The sequence below is a fragment of the Cyprinodon variegatus genome, unplaced genomic scaffold (genome assembly GCF_000732505.1).
Source record: "Cyprinodon variegatus isolate N-32 unplaced genomic scaffold, C_variegatus-1.0 Scaffold137, whole genome shotgun sequence".
NCBI classification, from domain to species: domain Eukaryota; kingdom Metazoa; phylum Chordata; class Actinopteri; order Cyprinodontiformes; family Cyprinodontidae; genus Cyprinodon; species Cyprinodon variegatus.
Genome location: NW_015150590.1, coordinates 1,066,648 through 1,086,739, shown reverse-complemented (window position 1 = coordinate 1,086,739; position 20,092 = coordinate 1,066,648). Strand labels below are relative to the sequence as shown.

Below are 20,092 nucleotides of genomic sequence, written 5' to 3'. Positions count from 1 at the left end.
TTAACTTTATTAACATCAAGGTTTTTCTTTTTCATCAACATGTGATTCTTTAGTTCCAGTTCTTTATTAACAAATAGAAAACAGACTGTGTGTACAACAGATTGAACCCCTACAGCACTAAGCATTCACAAGGTAGAAATGAACATTTTTTTTTATTTTTACCAGCGTTTTTTTAAGTCCCCCCCCTCCCCCGCTCGATCCAATCGGATCTGAAGCTCCAGTTCCCGCAGCTCATGTTGTAGAGGGTGTGTGCTTTCCCAGTGAAGAGTTGTTGCGTCTGATGATGGTTGTGGGGGGGTCGGGGTTGTGCTGTTTCCTCATATGGACAACCAGCTGCTGAAGTTACAATGGTAGTACAGTAGATACAATGGTGTCTCCATTAATACACACTCTAGGACAGCAGGCTCTGCAGTGTCTCTAGGTAGATCAGCAGAATTATTCCTTTTTAACAATATATTTTTGAAGCTGTGTATATATCTATGTGTAATCGTACATATATATAATCAGTCATAATTATATATATGCATATATATATATTTATAGTTCTATTTCTGTATAAAATAATATCAGGTTTCAGTCCAAAGAGCTGAGTTTCTGTCCCTCTGTAGGAATGGTTGATTCTGTACAAGTACCGATGCTGATGGCTCTGCTCCCCAACCCATAAGCAACCACTTCTGCTCCACGTCGCACCAACTCCTCAAACCTGACTAAGCTTGGCAGCAAGCGAGGTGATGGGGAGTGATTTGAAGAGCATCTTGACTTGATCCAGAGATCAGGAGTTTGTATTTTCCCCTCTCCTTTCCCTTTGGGTACAAAAGTCTGCTGTGTTCTCCGCTGTGGAGCATGAAGGCCTCAATGCCATAGGCTTCTGATGAAAAACAAACTTAAAAACAAAACAAAAAAATTATTATAAAACAGAAATGTGCTTCTCGTTTCTGTGCACATCTTGGGACTTGTGTTGATCTGCTGCGATAACAGAGGGACGACTACAGCGAGTCTGTGTTCTCCAATCAAATCGCCACAAATGTGATTTTCGTAACGGCAAGTGAAAAGGCAATTCGAGTATTTGAACTGTAAGCGACCAAAAGCAACCTTTAGAACATAAAACAAACAAACATCATGTGATAAAAGAAACCTGACGGCAGCTTAGAAAACAGTGGTCCTCGTTAGTTTGGAGGAACATGTTAAAAAACACGTTCCTGTGTGCTAAAGTAGCCTAAAATCGATTATGAACATAAGAGCAGTTTCAGACACAAAGAGAAATGTCAGGTGTTAAAATGATTAATAAAAACATAAAAAAGGTATACTAAACAATAACTGGTGATAATTAATCATATTGACAAAATGAACAAACTGAGGATGAAAACAGAGAGGACGCCTCTTTGTGCTACCAGTAGCCTTTGACAATCAGGGAGGTTCGGCTTCCATAGGAGTCTGCTCTGTCTGTACAAGAGTTGGGATGTTTCTGGCAAAAGTATTGGCCGGATTGACGCATTTCTCTATAAGTGGCTGAAAAAAACGCTCAACGGATGAAGGCAAGTTCGTCCCTTTCTCCAGCTCTCTGGTAGCTGTGATACGGGAGCCAGGGCTCGAGAGTCGGGGTGGGGGTCAAGTGATTGGTTGGATGGTGGCTGAAATGGGACACTTGGCACACTCCTGAGAGGTCTGTCCGGGGAATGCTGCCTCGGTGGGAGTGGTTACGTTGCATAGTGGTCAAAGCTTCCCAGGTACTCCAGTGCGGCCCTGTAGCACAGCTGGTACTGGTCCTAAAGGGAAAAAGAAGGAGGCAGTGAGAAATTATTCTAATTTTTCATCATTATTGACATTCTATGTGAAAAACCAACACAAAGTAGAGCATAATAATTCAGCACCCTTTTATCTCAGACACATCTAAACAATACAGTCTTAGCCACTTATTTATAAAGGTCTATTTGTTTATTATTCGAGAACATTAGGGAACAAACATAGAGACCAAAAAACACGTGTAAAATTTCCTAAAAACACAAACTTCACTGTGTAATAAGGTAGTGGCAGCATCATGCCATGGGAATACAATGCAGTCCTTAATGAAAGCTGCTAAAGGAGAATAAGATGGATTTAAGCTAAAAGTTTTAGATGACATGTTGTGAACTGGCGCTATATTAAGGAACTGATTTGATTTGAAAGACATATCCAAATATTCTTAAATTTAAAGAATTTGTGGCAAGACATAAAATTCTAGTTCCTCACCCAGTTGAGCCTGGGGTAGGAATGAGCACATGTTTCCATATTCAGTAGAGAAGTACCCTAACTTAGAAAAAAAGTGTTCTTCTCTTCCATCTAACAATTTTGTGTTGATCTATCAAATAGATCCCAGTAAATTACAATAAATGTTGTCATTTTAAGATGTAATAGTCCTGATAGGAAAGCGTCTGTAAATCAAATTCACAGTAAGACAGTTTCTTTTAATAACCTTTCTCTGCTACATGGTGAATCTGAAAAGCTCCCATAATACCTTATGAGTTTGTTGTGGGATTTCTGATGCAACACTAAATCCTCTATTAAAGTGGGATTTGTCACTAAGTCTTTGTTTTTGTGCAGCCCATCCTCTAAAGGAGGAGATATCGGACAGTATCCGTGTTAAATCTCAAACCTGCAGCCTACGACATTAACTTTCAAACAGCATCCTGTCTGAGTGAGCATTAAAGTCTGAGCGTCAGCATGTTGTCCTGACCTCAGTCTGCACCATGGCAGGCCGCTGGGTGCGGAGCGTCTTCACCGTCTGGAAGAGGTCCACCACGCCCTCGTACCTCATCCGCTCCAGGACGATGCTGAGGGTGATGAAGACTCCGGTCCTGCCTACCCCGGCACTGTGAAAACACACACAGGCATTTATTACTGCTTTTAGCATGAAATTAAATCCCAAATGATTGATGCTGAAAGTTTCCCTGAGTTTTAAAATAACAACTACTTAAAAGTAACCTTTTATTTGAATGTTATTACTGTTTATTCAGTGAAATCTGGAGAAGGAGACACTGCAGCTCACAATACAACACATAAAGTTTAGCATAATTAGCAAGTTGAGTTTGAATGATGAATATTGAGCAGCCTTAGTCAGAGATGATGAGTTTGGGAGATTTTAAAAGATTAAAGCCCGAATCAGCAGCTGAGATCATAAGAGCCGACTGTATTTAAAAGGTGAAGCAGAGCTTCTCCTGTCGGTCTGCTCCTTTTCTAATCCTCGTCTGATAATCTCACTGCTTGCTATCTTTAAACTTCATTTTAATCCTCACAGTTTGAGCCATTCTTTCATTCTGCTCCCCACTTTTAATGACATGTTACCAAACGTAAATAACATTTTATTCTGTTGAAACAGCCAATTTAAACTTAGGATTTTCCCCAGCTAAACCCCAAACTGTCACCTGGTTGGAGAAAAGAAAACCTTTTTCTGGAAGCAGTGAGGCTCCATTCTGTTAAGAATCAGAAACTCCATGACCACCAGCGGCAGCGTCCACAGGACAGCAAGTTTCACTCAAGACGAGTGCAGGTGAGTGTTTTAAGGCCAAGCTAACTGCTGTGGGTTTGTTTTATGACCCAAGTAGGAGGGATAACAGAGAATGGGACTGAGCTTGATTGCTGACACTTAAAGTTTATTTCTAGCTGAACAATCTCAGGCAATACGAGACATGGTGTAACATTTAGCTCCTGGAATAGCCTGAATTCAGTCCGGCTGAAAGTTTGAAAACTTTGTTAAAGGCAGAGTTTAACAAAGGAACTTAACCATTTCAAATGACCTTTAGATGAAATGTGGTGAAGGTTACAGAAAAGCACACAGCAAAGGTAAAACCTGTGACAGGCTGTTAAACTACCTAGCAAGGAGGGTGTATGTACTTTTATGAGCCGGTATCCATAATGGTATCCATAATTCCACCACGTTTCTGTTTTAGTGAAATTATTTCCCTTGAGGTAAGGATGGATCAAATAGAGTCCAAAGTGTATAAAGTCTGCATGTATAAAAACCTCTTACTAAACCTGCAGCTGTTTTCTTTTTATATCTTATTGAAATCAATGGAAATGAATCTTCAGATTAGGGCTGAAACAATTAATCTGATTCATCGGATTAATCGTAATTAATCGATTATTGAAATAATAGTCGATTGATTCATGGTTAACTGGAGTATAGAGACTCTTAAACATGCCATTAGCTGACAGAGAGACCCACTTTGAGCAGTAATTATACCAAGATTATAAAAGAATACATAAACATTTCGCATTTAAGATAAAACTAATATGAAGTGGAAAAGTTTTAGTTTCCCCTGGTTTCATTTCATAAAAAAATCTTCTTTTAGGAATCTTTTACTATTTGATTATTAGTCATTCATTGAAAAATATAATCGTCAGATTAATCAATTTGCAAAAATAATTGTTAGTTCCAGCCCTACTTCAGATTGAATTATCCAGAAAATGACAGACCTCTAAATGTTAGTATCCAATTAAAAATGTAAACCTTCAGCTTTTAACTTGAGTTAGGTGTCTTTCTTACCTGCAGTGTACAGTGATTGGTCCGTCCTGTCCAAACTGCTCCTTAGTTTTGTGCACTTGTCCAATGAAATCGATGAAGCCCTCTCCAGTTTTTGGCACTCCCTGTTCGGGCCAGTCAGTGAACTGGAATTGGCGGATTGTTCTGGATTGTCCATCCTGAGGGGCACATATATGGATTATTAGTACGGCTAAACATCTCTGGTCTGAGGCTCTAATTTTCAGAAACCCCCCTCAAAACAACCTGTTTTGGTTTTTGAATCTAACAGAAACATCAAATCTTCAAAATTAAGATTTTTTTAAGGTGATTTAAATAAAGCAGGCAACCTAAATCAGTGGATTGTTTAATATATATTTAAATCAAGCTGCCTATATGTTTGCAGAGGGCTGTGAAAGCATGGGGAAAAAGAACCTATATGTATATAAAAGAAGAAGTGGATGTAGGACTGGAGTGTTGCAGCCGTGGGAGCCTTCAGATGACACTGAAGTGTATTTATAGCACATTAAAACTACTGCATCACAGGGAGTTCCAGTGCTGGCCCCCTCAGGGACCGAAGGCTGTGCTTTTCATGTATTTTCACAGCAATCACACACATCCACACACACACCCACAGACAATCTACAGAGCAGGCCTGTTTCTAAATCTGGGTGAACGCGACACATTCATTGGGTGTCATTCTGTCAGGGGGAATAACACGGGCCATGTTCTGATCACCTTTGTATATTTCCTAACATTTAGCACCTCTGCTGGTGTTTTGAACCTAAAATGAAGACAGATTCTGGTTGGATGCTTGGATTTCTCAGAAAAAAACTATATGTATTTTAAAGGGAGCCAACAGATATTGTATTTTTTTCTCTCTCTCTGAGGGAAACATACCCTGGCATCTGTGACTTTGAACTCTCTGAGGATGTACTGAGGCATGTTGTACTCGGCCATCGGATCCACCACAAAGTACTGGTACCTGGCGGATCGCTCTGCTGGCCAGTACTGATGGCACTTCTCCTGCAAGCAAAAAAAGAAAAAAACTTTAGGGTTAAAAAAAAAAAGACTTTTTTAAAAATTCTACTTAATGACTGCCTGGTAGGCAAGTGTGGGTTACAAGAATTTATGAATCATTTTCAGATTTATCTTCAGTGACATGATATTTATATAATGCTTTAGTGTTCTTAACTCCAATCATGGGGGATTTTATTTCTATCAGCTGTGCTCATAGTTAAGAGGGTGATAACAGCTCCAAATTACAGCTGAGTAATGTTAGAATCACATCAGCAGAGACAGCTAAATTTGTTCGATGGGGGACCAAAATGGTTCTGCAGATGTTCTCTTTAGGAGTGGTTTGAGGTTTTGGTAAATGTCTTACTTTTCTCATGATGTATGCAGGCTGAAAACAATTATGGACCTAAAAACAGCACCTTGCACAAGTGTTCACCCCAGTCCTTAGACAGTATAACTCACAGAGGTGCACCCTGAGTCTTTGCACTACAGATATATGTTGGAATACACAAAGAATCACTAGGTGGTGGAATTGCATGATGATTTCGGGATGCTTTCTTACAGAAGGGATGGGGAAGCTGATCAAGCTGACGAGAAGAAGAAATGAGCTAAATATGGGACAATTCTAGACAAAAAAACTCCAGAAACTTCACACTGTGAAACAAGGCGGTGGTAGGATGGTGCTGTGGTAAGAAAGGGAAGCTGGTAGGAAAAGATCCATGAATTAACAGCCATCCCTGGAAGACTTATTCTGTGGGAACATGTTTCTATAGCAAAAACTGGTCAACTTTAATAGGGAGATAGAGAAAAACCTAAATATGGGCACTCCTGAAAAAAAAAAAGAACAAAAACGAAATAAAAACCAACAATGAATAAATTATCTCCCAATATGAGGCTGCATGTTCTGCATAGACACAAAGTAGTCCTCTAAAACCTATGGTAGGGCTCACATTCAGGATCCAATAGGATAATGGTTTGATAAAGCATATTCATGTCACAATGGCCAAGCAAAAGTAAAGAGTCGAAGGTTCTTTCGACACACTTAAATTCTATTTAGCCTTAATATGAGCAGGTAAATGATATGATCTACCAATGGAATGCCTTACAATCAGATAACTGGATATTATGCACTGAAAATAAGTGACTGAAATTGTTTTTTCACATTTTAAATGTAAAATAATCTTATTCCAATGGCAAAATGTCTCACTTACCTTCGTAATTCAAGAAAAAAAGGTTTCAGGGGCTGTTTTTGCAGTTCAGATGTAAGCATTTTAAAACCCTTTCATCATTTTCCTCCCACACCCTAATCATGCGGCACTTTGCTTTGTTCTAACACATAAGGTTCTAATAAAACTGAAATTGATGGTTTCAAACCAAAAATAAAATGTGAAAAACATTCTAGCATGGTACCGAAGACCTCCAAAGATGAAACAATCTACTCTTATTTATGTCCCTCAGCAGGACTGGGAATAACCCTAAAACCAGAAAGTATTTCCATCCTAACGATGCTCAAACACTTCCAGCAGACATGGTGGGTATGCAAACACAAAAAGCCAAAGCAGAATAAACCCTGACTTAACCAGCCTCATTATAAGGGTCAGTGTATGGGAGTTATCAGCATGCTTGGAATGCACCCAGATATTGACAAATCTGACACCGGAGCGGCCCGGTTTGAACCCAGACGTGTTTCGAGCCACGCTGATAAGGAGGTAAACTTTGAGCTGCAGTTATTGTTCAGGTCTGGAATGAATTAATATTTGAGCAGCGCAGCGAAGCAGCTTAGCAGAGGAGAGCAGACGCATTAAAGATGGCTATCGCCCGCTTGAAAGGGTTCCCTGGCCTTACAGGTGGCGTATCTGTGGTGTTTAGGGTGGGAGGTTTTTGCATTACCCGGCCCATCTCTCGTAGCTTGGTGAGCATGACCACGATGGTGGAGTTGTGCTCCCACAGCATCCTCCAGAAATCCTCAGTGGTCTCAGCCAGTGGGCCCTGCGTGGCAATGTAGGCTTTCTGCTGTCTGAAAATCCAAACACAGAAGGGAGGAAAGAGTGAGCATTTTGGGAAATCAATCTAAGCTTTATTGCACTTTTACAACAGATATTATAACACATATTAAAAAGCTTTAACTACAGGAAGAATATCAGGCATCCTGCTCTAGAAAAGTTACTAAATGCCCTCAACTATACTCCAGTCTGCCACATTTGGGTCACCTAATAGGAAAACCAAAGGGAATATAGATATAAGTAATCCAGTCAGTCCAAATCTCTTTCATTTTGACCCAACAATAATAAATGCTCCTTATATTCCATTTCTAACCAGGTAATAGTCCTTTAACCTGTTAAGAAGTAGCTCACACAGCAACTTCAGCATCACTAAGCAAAGTCTCCTCCCCACTCCCTTTGAACAAACACCTTTTTTTTCCAGTGTCATCTTTTTTCCCCTTTTGTTTCTCCATAGTTATATCTTAAATAACTTATGTAAAAAGTTAAATAGAATAAAATCACTATTATTTGATAAAAGCATTACAAATTGATAAGATTAACAGAAAAAAATTCTTTAATTCCAACAATACATGATTATTTCCCAGTATTGTTACAAATGTGACCCTATTTACTGCAAAGAATCTAAAAGGAAATGAATCATTGTAGCCTTTTTAAACAGTGAGATGTCATGTGTGAAGACTCATCTGCCCAGAAAAAAAATGTATGGTCTAGAGTTAATATTTATCTATATGCATGCTCAGTTGTGAAGTAACTATCTAAAAATTAAGTGCTGCTTTTATATTCTCACTAAGTCTACGATAAATTTCCTAAGCTCATTAGGATATCAAGGAAATGCTTTATGCATAGAGCCATCACAATCAGGTCAAAGCCTACAATCATTCTGATTGTAGAGCAACCTTAACCCTGCCCACTGACTTACTATTTTATGAAGTGAATTAGTTATATACTTTTAGCAGAGCTGCAGAATACATCAATGGAAATATCAAAGTCTGCCTAATTACAGAGGATTTATTAGTCTGTAGATTTGTTGCCTGTCATGCATGAACACCTTATAAGCAGATAAATGTATCTGCACACTTGGATGGACTTATACTCCCCATTATGTTTAAATATGAAAGAACTACAGCTGAAAGAGAATAGTAGTGATAAATATACACAGAATTAGAAGAATCCTGAAAATGGGGGCTGAGCAGACCTGTTTTATTTGTTCTTAAACTCTAAAGGTTTGTGGAGAAGCACTAGTGAGAGTGAGCAAAAGATACTGTAGCTCTTGTACATCATATACATGGTAAATAATTTATGGTAACTGTCCTCCTCTTTGAGCAATTCAAAGCTTGTATAGATCCATCCCCTCTCTCTGTCATTCCCTCTTTGTAACCCAATCCTGCATTAGGGAGGGAGGGTACTTGATCTGCTCACCAAACTGGAGATGAGCTCATCCTCTTAGATACTATAGCAGTGCTGCTGTCCTACGTGACTTTGGTCCAGCAAAGCAGTTCTGCTAATAACCAGCAGGTGGCAGCAGTGCTCCTATCACCAGCGAGGGGAATCAGAGGAAACCAATGCACAAGTGCATGCATAATTGCACACAGACTCACATGTTTGCAGCACATGTAAACCTGCATCCAGGTGTAGGTATTTATCCAAGCAGCAGCTCTGCATGTATATTCAGATGTGCTGCTGCTGAAGCAAGCACATACCCAGAGCCGTGGCTGAACAACTAATGAAGGTGCTGCAGGCGAAGCACTAATATGGAACCGAGAGATTAGAATATGCTCAGGGCCTCGCTGCTACAAATACAGAGAAGAGAGGATACAGGAAGAGACAGAGTCAAATTAAAATTAGGAGGGGAAAAAAGAGATCTACAAAGCATAGAGAGGAGGCGGAGGGAGCGGAAAAAGAGTGAGCCGTGGCTCTTTCTAGCTGGCCATCACAGTGCAATGTAGGTCTCTGAGCTGAAGATGGGAGGAGAGGAGGGAGAAGAAAAGGATGAAGGAGAAATCGTCCTAAACGTCACAAACTGTCCACTTTGTTGCTTGCAGACCTTGTGTTCTTGTGCCTCAAATCCAAAACTCATTGATTTAAAAAGGCAAAATATTCAGATATTTCATATTTGGTAAACGGAATATTTCTGTTGTACAAAAACAGATCACATTATAAAAGGGGTCCAATCCTACCCACATCTCACCCACAGTACTTTTCCTTTTATTCTAACCGTCCCTATTATTATTATTAATGGTCATTTATTTACTATAAATGAAACATGTGCAACTTCATTTATTGCTGACTTTATTGCAAACATTTTTAACATAAACATTTGTAAATGTTTTGTCATCTTTCGAATAACTGTCCAATTCCAAGACAAGTTATCTAAATATGATGCGCTTTTCTATTTGATTAAGTTGAGATTATATTTTCAAATTATCTAAAAAAGCCAGCGTTAAATGATCATAAAAGTGGATTTCAAAGGGTTGCATTACGGTTGGCGTAAAACCATCTTGTTTTTCTCTTTATATTCAAACACAAACTGACCATCAGAGAATAACATTTCTATCCTCTGTTAGCGCCCCCAAGTGGCCCAGGTAAGTGCAGCGTATTTACGTCATAGGTGCTTGATTTTCACAGCAGTGGTGCATGCTTGGTTCACAATCGTGTGGCAGCCCTCACTGGTGGTTCTTTAAATTCACTTATTTTCCTTTGCCCTTGAGGTAAAAGCTTATATACAATATATCCACCATTATTAAACCATATGCACTTGATTTCTTGAGGAAGTCTGGATAAGTTTGCAGAATTAGTTTCATCACAAAAACAAAAAATAAAAGAAACAAACACGACAAATAAAACGGATGAAGGTAATCCTTGCATCTGCAGACTTGGATCTATTTAAAAACACAGAATGGAGGAAGCTGTCAGAACGAAGGGATAAGGCGGATGGCCAGTGAAGCAATCAGTAGCGTGTGAGCCAAATTTCTTACTGATACTGTGGACTCCTTTTCCGTCCTCATAAAATATCCCCCAGCCCAAGTGTAAACAATTTCAGCTATAACGTACAACACTGACTTCTTAACACGCAGCGTCCCGATGAGCCAGCTGCCAAACGGCACAAAAGCTCTCTCTGCCTCATCCCATATGACTGCAGAGCTTCAGGACATGCTGTTTCATTTCAACCTCATTACAATGCTAAAACTCCAGCCTGCATCGGAGCATAACCGGGGCTAGCGCCCTCTGTAGCAGAGCTCGAATCGATGCTTTGCCTCTCATTAGCTTAGTATATTATTGGCTTTTCTTGAAGGCGCTGGGGTGAAGGGCACTGGAGGCCTCCGTTTAGTTTTTATTTATGCCCGCATTTTAAAAGCAGCTTAATTACACAGTGCTACTGGTGCACACAACAGGTCCCCGCCCGGATGTCTGTCTCTGCCATGATGTTCAGAAAGGAAAATTGGGATGGGAGAGTAGGAGGAGGAGAAGAGTGCAAAGGAGACAGAGAGAAAATGAGGAAGAAATGCATAGGGAAAGGAGAGAAAGTGAATACGTGTGAAAAAAGAAGGAGAAGGGAAGAAAACACACTTCATTACAACCCTCCTGCTTCAATTATGCTATTTACACAGCAACAAAGGGGGGTGGGCCTCTGTGGAGCACCTTCTTATTAACAACAGCGCTGCAGAAAGAAGAAGGGGAGTTGGGAGGTGGGGAGCGGAGGTGTCATCTCTGTCATGGCCCAATACGAAGCAGAAGCCCATATGGATTAAATGGCATTTCACGCTCACTAAATCCATCCCTTCACTTAAACCACAGAAGAGCCAGCTCTGTCTGTCACTCCCCGCACTTATAGAGATATAAAACAGAGTGCTGCCTTTTCATCTTCTTCCCTCTAGGAAGCAATTTGGACTCATGGAGCACACAGGGACATGCAGCTGCCTCGGTGTAACGGTGGCCGTGGCTCAGCGGACGAAAAGCCACATTGACAGGGGCTGGGAGTAATTCTTGCAGCTGGCTGCTGCCCGCTGCAGCCTTGTCTATAATCCGCTCCTGCACAGCTTTATCTGTGAAAGCTTCCTGCCTTCCTCACACCTTTAGACAATCATTCACACCAAAGTAGAGCAGCCACGTTTCAAGTTGAGTTGCTTGTGCACTTCAGGACATTGGTTTTTAAATTCAAAGATAATACCCGGCCAGCCAAATTAAAATAAAGGAAAAATGCACCAGTGTTCCTACACATTTCCACATGAACTTTCCAGATTCAGTTTTCTAGTTATGTTTTTTAGTCTGCAATATACTAGACTTAACCAAGATAGAATGGAAGGAAGTGAGGTGTGAAACATGAAAGGAATAAAGGATAGAAGGAAGAAAGGATAGATGACAGAAGGAGGGAAGGAAATAAGGAAGAGAGGGGATAAGTCTGTCAGAAATAAGGGCAAAACAACTAAGAACTGGAAAAACGCATGGCACAGCACATGAGAGCTAGAAGCTCTGGGCAAGATTCAGCAGGCACTGAAACCTCAAGAGCAAAGGAGAACCTTTAAATCCAGACAAACATCATTTGAAATAAGACATAAAGAAACCAATGTTTCCAATAATATACAACCCTGAGTAAAAAGATGACATCATCATTCTCATAAGGATGCAGGTGACCAAGTGGAGCTCACACTAATCAACAGACTAATGACCCACAGGAGGGATGGGCAGGTTGCTTGTTTGCATCTAATCTGGAAAACGTCTAGGAAGAGGGGTGCTTCAAAACAGCAACCACCACTTATTGCATGTTTAGAAAAACAAGCTACAGTTCAGTGGCCTTTAAGTTGAGCGTTTTGTTAGAAGAAAGACATGGAAGTAAGGAAGGACATCAGGAAAGAAATAAAGGAAGACTAGGAGAAAGAATTACAACCCGGGAATATTTTTATATCCATGCTTCAAACCAAAAACTTAACCAAGGAAATTCTGAAATCAAATTCCAGGCTTTTCCAGACTCCAATCCGCCAGAGCCTAATTGGAAATGTTTAAGTAAAACTGACTGGTAGCCTTAGGTCTCCCATAGATCACAGTAGGTGCCTGCAGTCGTCCAACAAGGCTGTCAAAATGAAATGTCCACAGGCGCTGTCCTTTTCTCTTTACCTAAAGGTCTGTGCAGTTCTTTCTACAGCCTATAAATGGAATTTAGGAAGAAATCCTGTCCTGTTTTACTGATTTTGACATATCATTTAGAGCAGAGCTAAGAATGAGGGGCTAAGTAATTATATGAGGTCACAGGCTAAAAAAAAACTAAGTGGCTAATGTGTAAAAGTTCAAGAGCTTAGAAAACTTTGACATATTCCTATAATCATAAGCACACAGAGAGGATTCAGAAATTAAAGGCCTGTAATACATCCTGTATGATCCGCCTCAGGAAGAAAAACAACTCTGCTGTGAAAATGAGCTGGATCGACGCCTAGATCCAGTTTAGGGTTATCAAAGGAAACAGTTTCAGGCGGATGGACTCCCGTCAGACATTCCTCAGCACCCTTATTCTAACTTTAAAAATAAAATCCACTTAAAAGGAAGCAGACATAAACTTCTCAGCTGACAATTCATCCCAGTGACTAAGGTATGCAACATGAAGGCTGCCATTTGTTTTTTTATGAGAGGGAAAAGTGTTAGCAATTGTTTCAGATAGGGGCGCCAACAAAGCTTTGGAGATGATTCATGCCCATGAATCATGGGAAGGGGGGGGGGGGCCCGCTGCTTCTGTAGATAGGAGAGGAGCAAGTATTTAGTTGCAAGCTCTAATCAGTCAGTGTCTGCCTCAAGTTTATGACTCAACAGAAACTATTTTCCCTTTGAGGTCTGAAAAGCATCAATCACCAGTTTACCGTTACCAAAGCCAGGCTTTGAACTCTCTCACGGAGCCATAGCAAGTCAGACTGTTTTCTTTTTTTGCTTGTTAGTTTGTGCAGCAGAAAAGAAATAAATAAACCTCTTGGATCAGTTTCAATACCATGGGAAGATGCTCAGACTGCTGCTAAGTTCCAATCAGTCCCTGATGTTACACCAGCAGACTGTAACACCTTATAATAGAATCTGGGCTAAATTATGCTTAAGTATTTTGAAATCTATTGAATGTTTCAACTGTAGATTAGAGCACATGAAGTAAAGCAATGCCTGAAAGTTATTCTCATTTCTAGCTGCTCATTGCATTGCTGAATTAGTCCCCCCCCCCCTGATATTTATTGACATATAAACAACAGCCATTTATTTAGTATCTTTGCTGACCTGTAGCCATCAATAAAGCTGGCGTTGATGTAGTCTGATCCCTCGACGCCGCGAATGGGCTGCAGGCAGACGCGGGTGGACTCAAAAGGCATGATGTTGACCAGCCGGTTCTTGAACTTGTTGCAGGGCAAGTTGGCGCTGATGAAGCGTGATGTGTGCGCTTTGGAGTTGGCCAGTCTCTGTTTAATAAAACATAGTAGGGGGCATTAAAAGTCAGACAAAAACAAAGCAGTGGCATGAGGGAAAAAAAAAGAACAAGAGGGCTTGAAACTATCTTTTCTGACAGGTCCAGACTTAGATTCACAGTTTCCTGTCAGGACATGTATACGATTCAAACTATAAAGTGTGCATGCTGTTCTGTAGATATGGACAGGAAGCTTGGATCAAGTGTGGCTGACTTCTCTTCCCATTAAGTCCCAGTTTGGTTGCAGGACCGTAGGCGTCACAAACACGGTGCTGGCAGCGGACAGAGAGCAGATGGACGGAACAGGAGTGCGTATGGACACTCATGCTACTGCAGGAGACTGTGTTGTGGCCAGACTCGGGGTGCGGGTGTGGGGGGGTGTAGGCCTTAGCCTCTGCACGTACGCCACCATCATCCTCTCACTCTTTCATTCTCGATTGTTGGCAGGAGTGTAGATGCTATTATCACTTCAAACAGAATGGATCATGGTCGTAAGAGGGCTAATGGCAGGGATGCGCTGGGAGGAAAGTGTGTAATAACATCACAGTCGATGGTTATTGACGGAAAGGGTATGCGCACCGTGTGACGGCGACCTTGAGCACCAGCAGGGGTGTATGTGCAAGTGTCAGTCACTTTGTAATTGTCACCGGGTCGGTGTGTTCACAAGTGTTTTGTTCTGGCTTATTTAATCCTAAGAGATGTGCTGAAGCTGCTTTATGATGCCTCCGCTCCAATGTCACAGAGATTCCTGAGCATCCGCTAGTTTGGTGGATTACAGTGACCCGTAAAAGTATTCCCACCCCTTGAACCTCAGATTTACATGTCTTCGGATCCATTCGGGTTACCAGTACACAATAGAGTATAAAAGTGTGGTGAAAAAGAACCAAAAGATTCATGGTTTGTTAAGTTGTACATAATCAAAACATTTTTCTGAGTTTAAGTCATTTTTCCTCTGACATCCCAAAATAAAATCCAGGAATGTTAATTTTTAATTCAGTCCATATTTCTCAAGATCTAGCTTAGTTTAGCAACAGTAAATTCTCCATCAACTGACAAGCTCTACTGTCTCTAATAAAGGAAAGAAACTCCACACCATCATACTTCCACCGCTGTGTTTCACAGTGAGGAATTAACAGTGGAAAGTTTCCATATTGATCTACTAATTCTATCCTCATCAAATCGGAGCCACTTCTTCTACATTTGCTGTGAACCCTGTACGCAGGGGTTTCTGTATCTTTCCCCCAAAGATAACTTTGTGCTAGCACCTCTTCCATTTAGGCTAGATCTGTAGCCGTGCATGTCTAATTTGTCACAGCGCTGGTTTCTGAAGCTTTGCCAGAGTTGCATTTGCTTGCTGGTTAATGTTCTCCTTCCCTGGTGCATCAGTTTTGGACTGTTAGGCATACTCTTGTGCCATAATGTTCACATTTGCAGATGATGAACTGATGTTCAAAGATTGGGATATTTTTTGACCTTACCCTGCTTTAGGGTAACATTTTAAGATTTTTAATCACATAAAATGTTCCATTTCCTTCCACTTTGCCATTATAAACCGCTTTGTGCTGATCTATTATGCACAAACCCTATAAGATACACTGATGTTGGTGTAAAAAAATAAATTGTAAAAAGAAAACGGGTAATTTTAGAAGGCACTGTACCTTGAACTCCAACTCCATGGCGGTGACGGTCTCACCAGACGGAGGCTGTGTGAGTTTCTGGATGTGAGCATACAGGTTGCGTGCTGGCACCTCTGTGTTGCCGCAGGTGGCGGCCTCGAGAAGGGCTTCGTGGATGAAGATGTACTGGTCCTCGGTCTGGACCATGTAGTTCCTCTGGGAACGCATGCACGTCACGTGGCCGTAAATATCCACGGTCTTCTCATGCTTCATGCGCTCCAGCATGGCATCGATCACAATGAAGCAGCCGGTCCTGCCAACGCCCGCACTGTCAGAGGGAGATAGAGGGAGATAATTGTTTAAGCTGTAGCTACACAAATATTATAATGAGCTGTTAGACTTTGAAAGTTGAAAAAAATGACGTATACCATTACTGTGTGTTAAACCTTCTAAGTATGATAGTTTATTGTGATGCTTTAAAACAACATACTGAAGACAGACTCAATGGTTGCTTGTAAATGTAACAATTTCCACCTTAGCCTCTCCCCTTTCCCTGCAGATTGATGCTGTTGTCGATGTCTATTGGAAGTGGGATGTCTGCACTTGAAATTAGATAATTTTTCACCTGTCTTTTTTGGAAAGCTCACCCATGTTAACAACAAAAAGCTTAATCTTTAATGTTCTTAAGCTCCTCTTAGTGTGGAAAAGCAGAAATTCAGAAAATCCAATCTAGCAAAGTATATTTTTCCAGATTGTATTATCAGTGAGGGCCAGTGGAAAAAAATCCAAATGGCGCATTTATGTAAATATGCATACCTTCTGGATTGTGATGCACAGCACTATTCATGTTTGCATTCACAAACAAGTACAAATGAGCCTTTACCTCAGGCTGGCTGCAACATGCATGCAGCAATCCAACAGCGGCGCCATTTAAAGGAGAAGCACAGTGGCTGAGAACAAAACACTGTTCTCTACTCTGTTTTTTTTATCGTCACATCCACTTTCTATTGTTTTAGAGACATCATTTCAGAGTTTCAGGGTTTTATAGCTTCATTTTATTACTTTGAATATAAAAAAAAAATGAGGCAGTTAAAAAACTATTTCTCCATACCCTCAGGAGTTTATAAAGTTTTCAAATTTACAACAACAAACCGGATTTTTTTTTTTAGGTAAGTGTAGAGGGCGCTTAATGAAATAATTGCATGCAATACTTTTTAGATTCCTAATTTTTAATGTTTTTGAAAAGCAAGCATTGTTCTTGCCTTCAAAATCCCAATTATCCACTTACATTACACATCGCCCTGCACACACCATCCATCATGGTGCATCATTTTTAAAACTTTCTTAAAAAAGAGGCATCCCATTACCATTCACTCCACAACTATGTACCACGTAATGTGGGACTTTCACATAAAAAAAAAAAATCCCTGTAAAATACTGTAAAGACAGTAGTTGTAATGCTAAAACTACTTTAGCGCTGCAAACTAGATGTAAATTCACAAATCACCATTGATCAAAGGACCATTACATGTCCTTTGTGCTGCTGTTTGTTTTCTTACACTAAAGGCTGCTTAAGTTGTTTCTGTTTTGTTTGGTACTATTTTGAAAAGTGTTATCACTTGACTGTGTTTTATTTACTTAAACCTTAAAAAGACTGATGCAAAGAGTTGGTTTTACAAGCAGTCGTTTGTAGAACTATCTTTACTTTTTAAATGTTAATGTTTTGTCATGTTAAAACAAACAACTAGATGGAGTTTTTTTAATGCACACATATACAGATAGATTTTGTCATTCTTTTTAAAATCCCCCACTAAGATATACAATTCGACTAATATGAGCATGCTTTTTGAGTAAATGTAAAGCATCATGTTTCTAATCTCATGCATTTGCATTTACTGTAAAATGTATTACTGCTATTGTTTATATTTATATTTGATCACTTTGTCGTTCACTTTGCTGGTAAATTTTCCCCTGTATGAGGCAGAAAAGAACATTTCTATTTTGTTTTATTCTATTCTATTCAGCAGCACCAGTAAAATGAGCAGAAATGAAATGCATGCCTTATTCACATGTTTATTACATTAAAACTAATATATTAAACTGTTTAATGTTTAAACTTAAAAAATATCTGGAAAGCTGAAGGTTGCAAAACACTGTCAGAAAAAAGTACACTGATCAAAATCCAGTACTAAGTATTGACAGCTTCTTTCTGTGCTCACTCACCTGCAGTGGACCACCATGGGTCCTGCATCTGGAGGATTGCAGGCCTTTACTCTCCGTAGGAAGGCCAGGATGGGTGTGGGGTACTCGGGCACCCCGTGGTCGGGCCAGGCCATGAACTGGAACTGTCTCACCTCCCTCTTCTCGGTGGAACCGCTCTGCAGGAGGACCAAGATGGCTGGACTTAGAAGGATACCTTAATATTGCGGCTTTTTAAAACAGAGTTTTTAATGGTGGCCAACATTTTTTTTGACATACAAAGCTCCCACTGTTTTCCCGAGAAGGAGCTGAGCAGTTTCAATCCGAAAGGCACAATTTGAACTGATTTCATCTCTCTTCTCACACCCCACAAATGATCCAGCTTTGCTGTATATCATTACCTTGCTCTCTTTCCTGTGGGTCAGTTTGTTTTCCGTTCTTCCTCTACTTGTTTGCTGGCGCTTTAGGCTCAGATGCTACATGCCTCTTGTGCACAATTACCGGCCCAACCATCCTTCCATGTGTCCTTTTTTTTTCTTGTTTTCTTTTTCAACAAACTCAGCTCTAGACTGACTAAAATAAGTGAAGCTATTTATTGAAATGAATCCAATAAATAGTTTCACATATTCTTCCCCCTTAGAATAATGACAAAAATAATGTAGTTTGTCATATAAGAATTATATTCACCTCTAAAAATAAACAAGATAATTCATAGCCCTTTACAATGAGATGCAAGAAAGATGGCGAACATGCAGGCCTTTACCTTGTAGAGGAGAAATGTTCGGACGCTGTAGGTTGCCAGCTCCACAGTGTCCAACATGGTGACCTGGATCATCCCGTAGGTCTCTGTTCCTCGTGATGGCCAGTACTGGTCACATTTCACCTGGCCAGAGAGAGAGAGAGAGAGAGTGTTAGGGCTGCTGAGCCGCTGTTAATATCCCATAGAAGGCTAGACAGAGGCCGTGCAGGATCATGCTGATTAACAAGGAGGGAACATTAAAGAGGTCACATCAAAGCGCCTGTCCACTGTCTAATTAAAAGCTGAAGACTGTGAGCCCGCTCCAGAATCACAGAAACAAGGCGCGCCAGTGAACCAGGCCTTTACATGCTCACTCGTGTGTGTCTCTATTTGAAGCATGCTGCACATGGGTACTTTGTCTTTCATCAGCCTCTGATCAGTTTTAATTAGGGAATTGTCCAGTGATTTTAGGCCCTTTGTCATATAAGCTGTAGGAGGCATTTCTGATGGATGGATTGAAATGTGTCTAAATGCCAGTTTCTGTCTGTAATGAAGCACCTGGATTCATACAACAATCTTCAGGGGATTTTATGTCATTACTTGAACACATTTTTAAACTGATGGGAAATTATACAGGGTTACATTTTGTTTTTTTATTAAAACCAGTTGAACCAATAGCCTTTAAAGGTAATCTTATAAATAAATAATTACCTTCAAAACAAACCCAGCTGATCTCTGAAGACCTCGGAGGTTTGATAGAGATGATTAGTTATTAAAATGCAACATCCAGACCAGGAGAGGGATATATGGTGAACACCTTAAGGATAACCTTAATATAACCTATAGTTACACTGGAGGAGCCACAGAAATCAAAAGCTCAGGTGGGAGAACATCAAATAAACAAATCCTCCAGAAATCTGGCCTTTGTAAAAGAGTGACAAGAAGCAATTTAAAGCCTTTCTACAAAACGTTATAAACAATGGAAACTGAATGATAACTTATTGTGGGAATTTAGCTTCTTCAGCAGGGAAGGAAGAACTTCTCAAAAAAGATGGGATCAGGGATGGGGCAGAAGTAGAGGTGGCAAACCAAATATGGAAGCTGTTGCTCAGAGCAACCTTTAGCTGCATGTCTTCCTTTTTCTCTGCCCTTTTCCTGCTTAGACTAATGTAAATATAGACCAATTATCTGCAGCTTTCTGTTGGTCCAACACATAAAATCCTAACGAAATACACCACATCTGATGGTAGTAAAGATACAAGGATGTGAATACTTTTTAAAAGCAACAAATGAGCAGAGCAAACTCCCTGATGAAATAAAGTAGACTTTAGATGCGTCTTAATTAGCAATTAGCTTTGGACTGTAATAAAGATTGAAGGCTGTTTTGGCCTTCACCTTGACATCTATACAACCTCTTCCTCACATTAATGAACCACATTACTGCGTGTTAAAGGAATTTGGTTCTGGTTCTCAAAAGGCACTGATACAGCATGGGATGACTCAACACAGTTCATGCAACTGCACAAAGCTAATTTCCAGTTAGTGTTTCCATCACAGTATCTAACAACTATCCACAAGGTGTCAGAGTTCACA

General features: G+C 40.2%; 1 protein-coding gene across 19 annotated transcripts in view; it reads right to left on the bottom strand.

The window, feature by feature from the left end:
* LOC107085934 (receptor-type tyrosine-protein phosphatase F-like) overlaps positions 1–20,092 on the bottom strand; it is a 264,502-nt gene continuing 244,410 nt past the window's right edge. For 13 of the 19 annotated variants that reach the window (XM_015376596.1, XM_015376598.1, XM_015376597.1 and 10 more), the window contains 9 exons: positions 18,524–18,643; positions 17,785–17,939; positions 15,604–15,889; positions 13,762–13,940; positions 7,403–7,529; positions 5,396–5,521; positions 4,523–4,677; positions 2,714–2,849; positions 1–1,766 (listed from right to left, as the gene is read on the bottom strand). In XM_015376596.1, coding sequence (XP_015232082.1) covers positions 1,698–1,766; positions 2,714–2,849; positions 4,523–4,677; positions 5,396–5,521; positions 7,403–7,529; positions 13,762–13,940; positions 15,604–15,889; positions 17,785–17,939; positions 18,524–18,643 — 1,353 coding nt within the window. In that variant the 3' untranslated portion in view covers positions 1–1,697. The remainder of the gene's footprint in view (positions 1,767–2,713; positions 2,850–4,522; positions 4,678–5,395; positions 5,522–7,402; positions 7,530–13,761; positions 13,941–15,603; positions 15,890–17,784; positions 17,940–18,523; positions 18,644–20,092) is intronic. The other 6 variants (XM_015376615.1, XM_015376607.1, XM_015376614.1 and 3 more) reach the window with 1 other exon arrangement.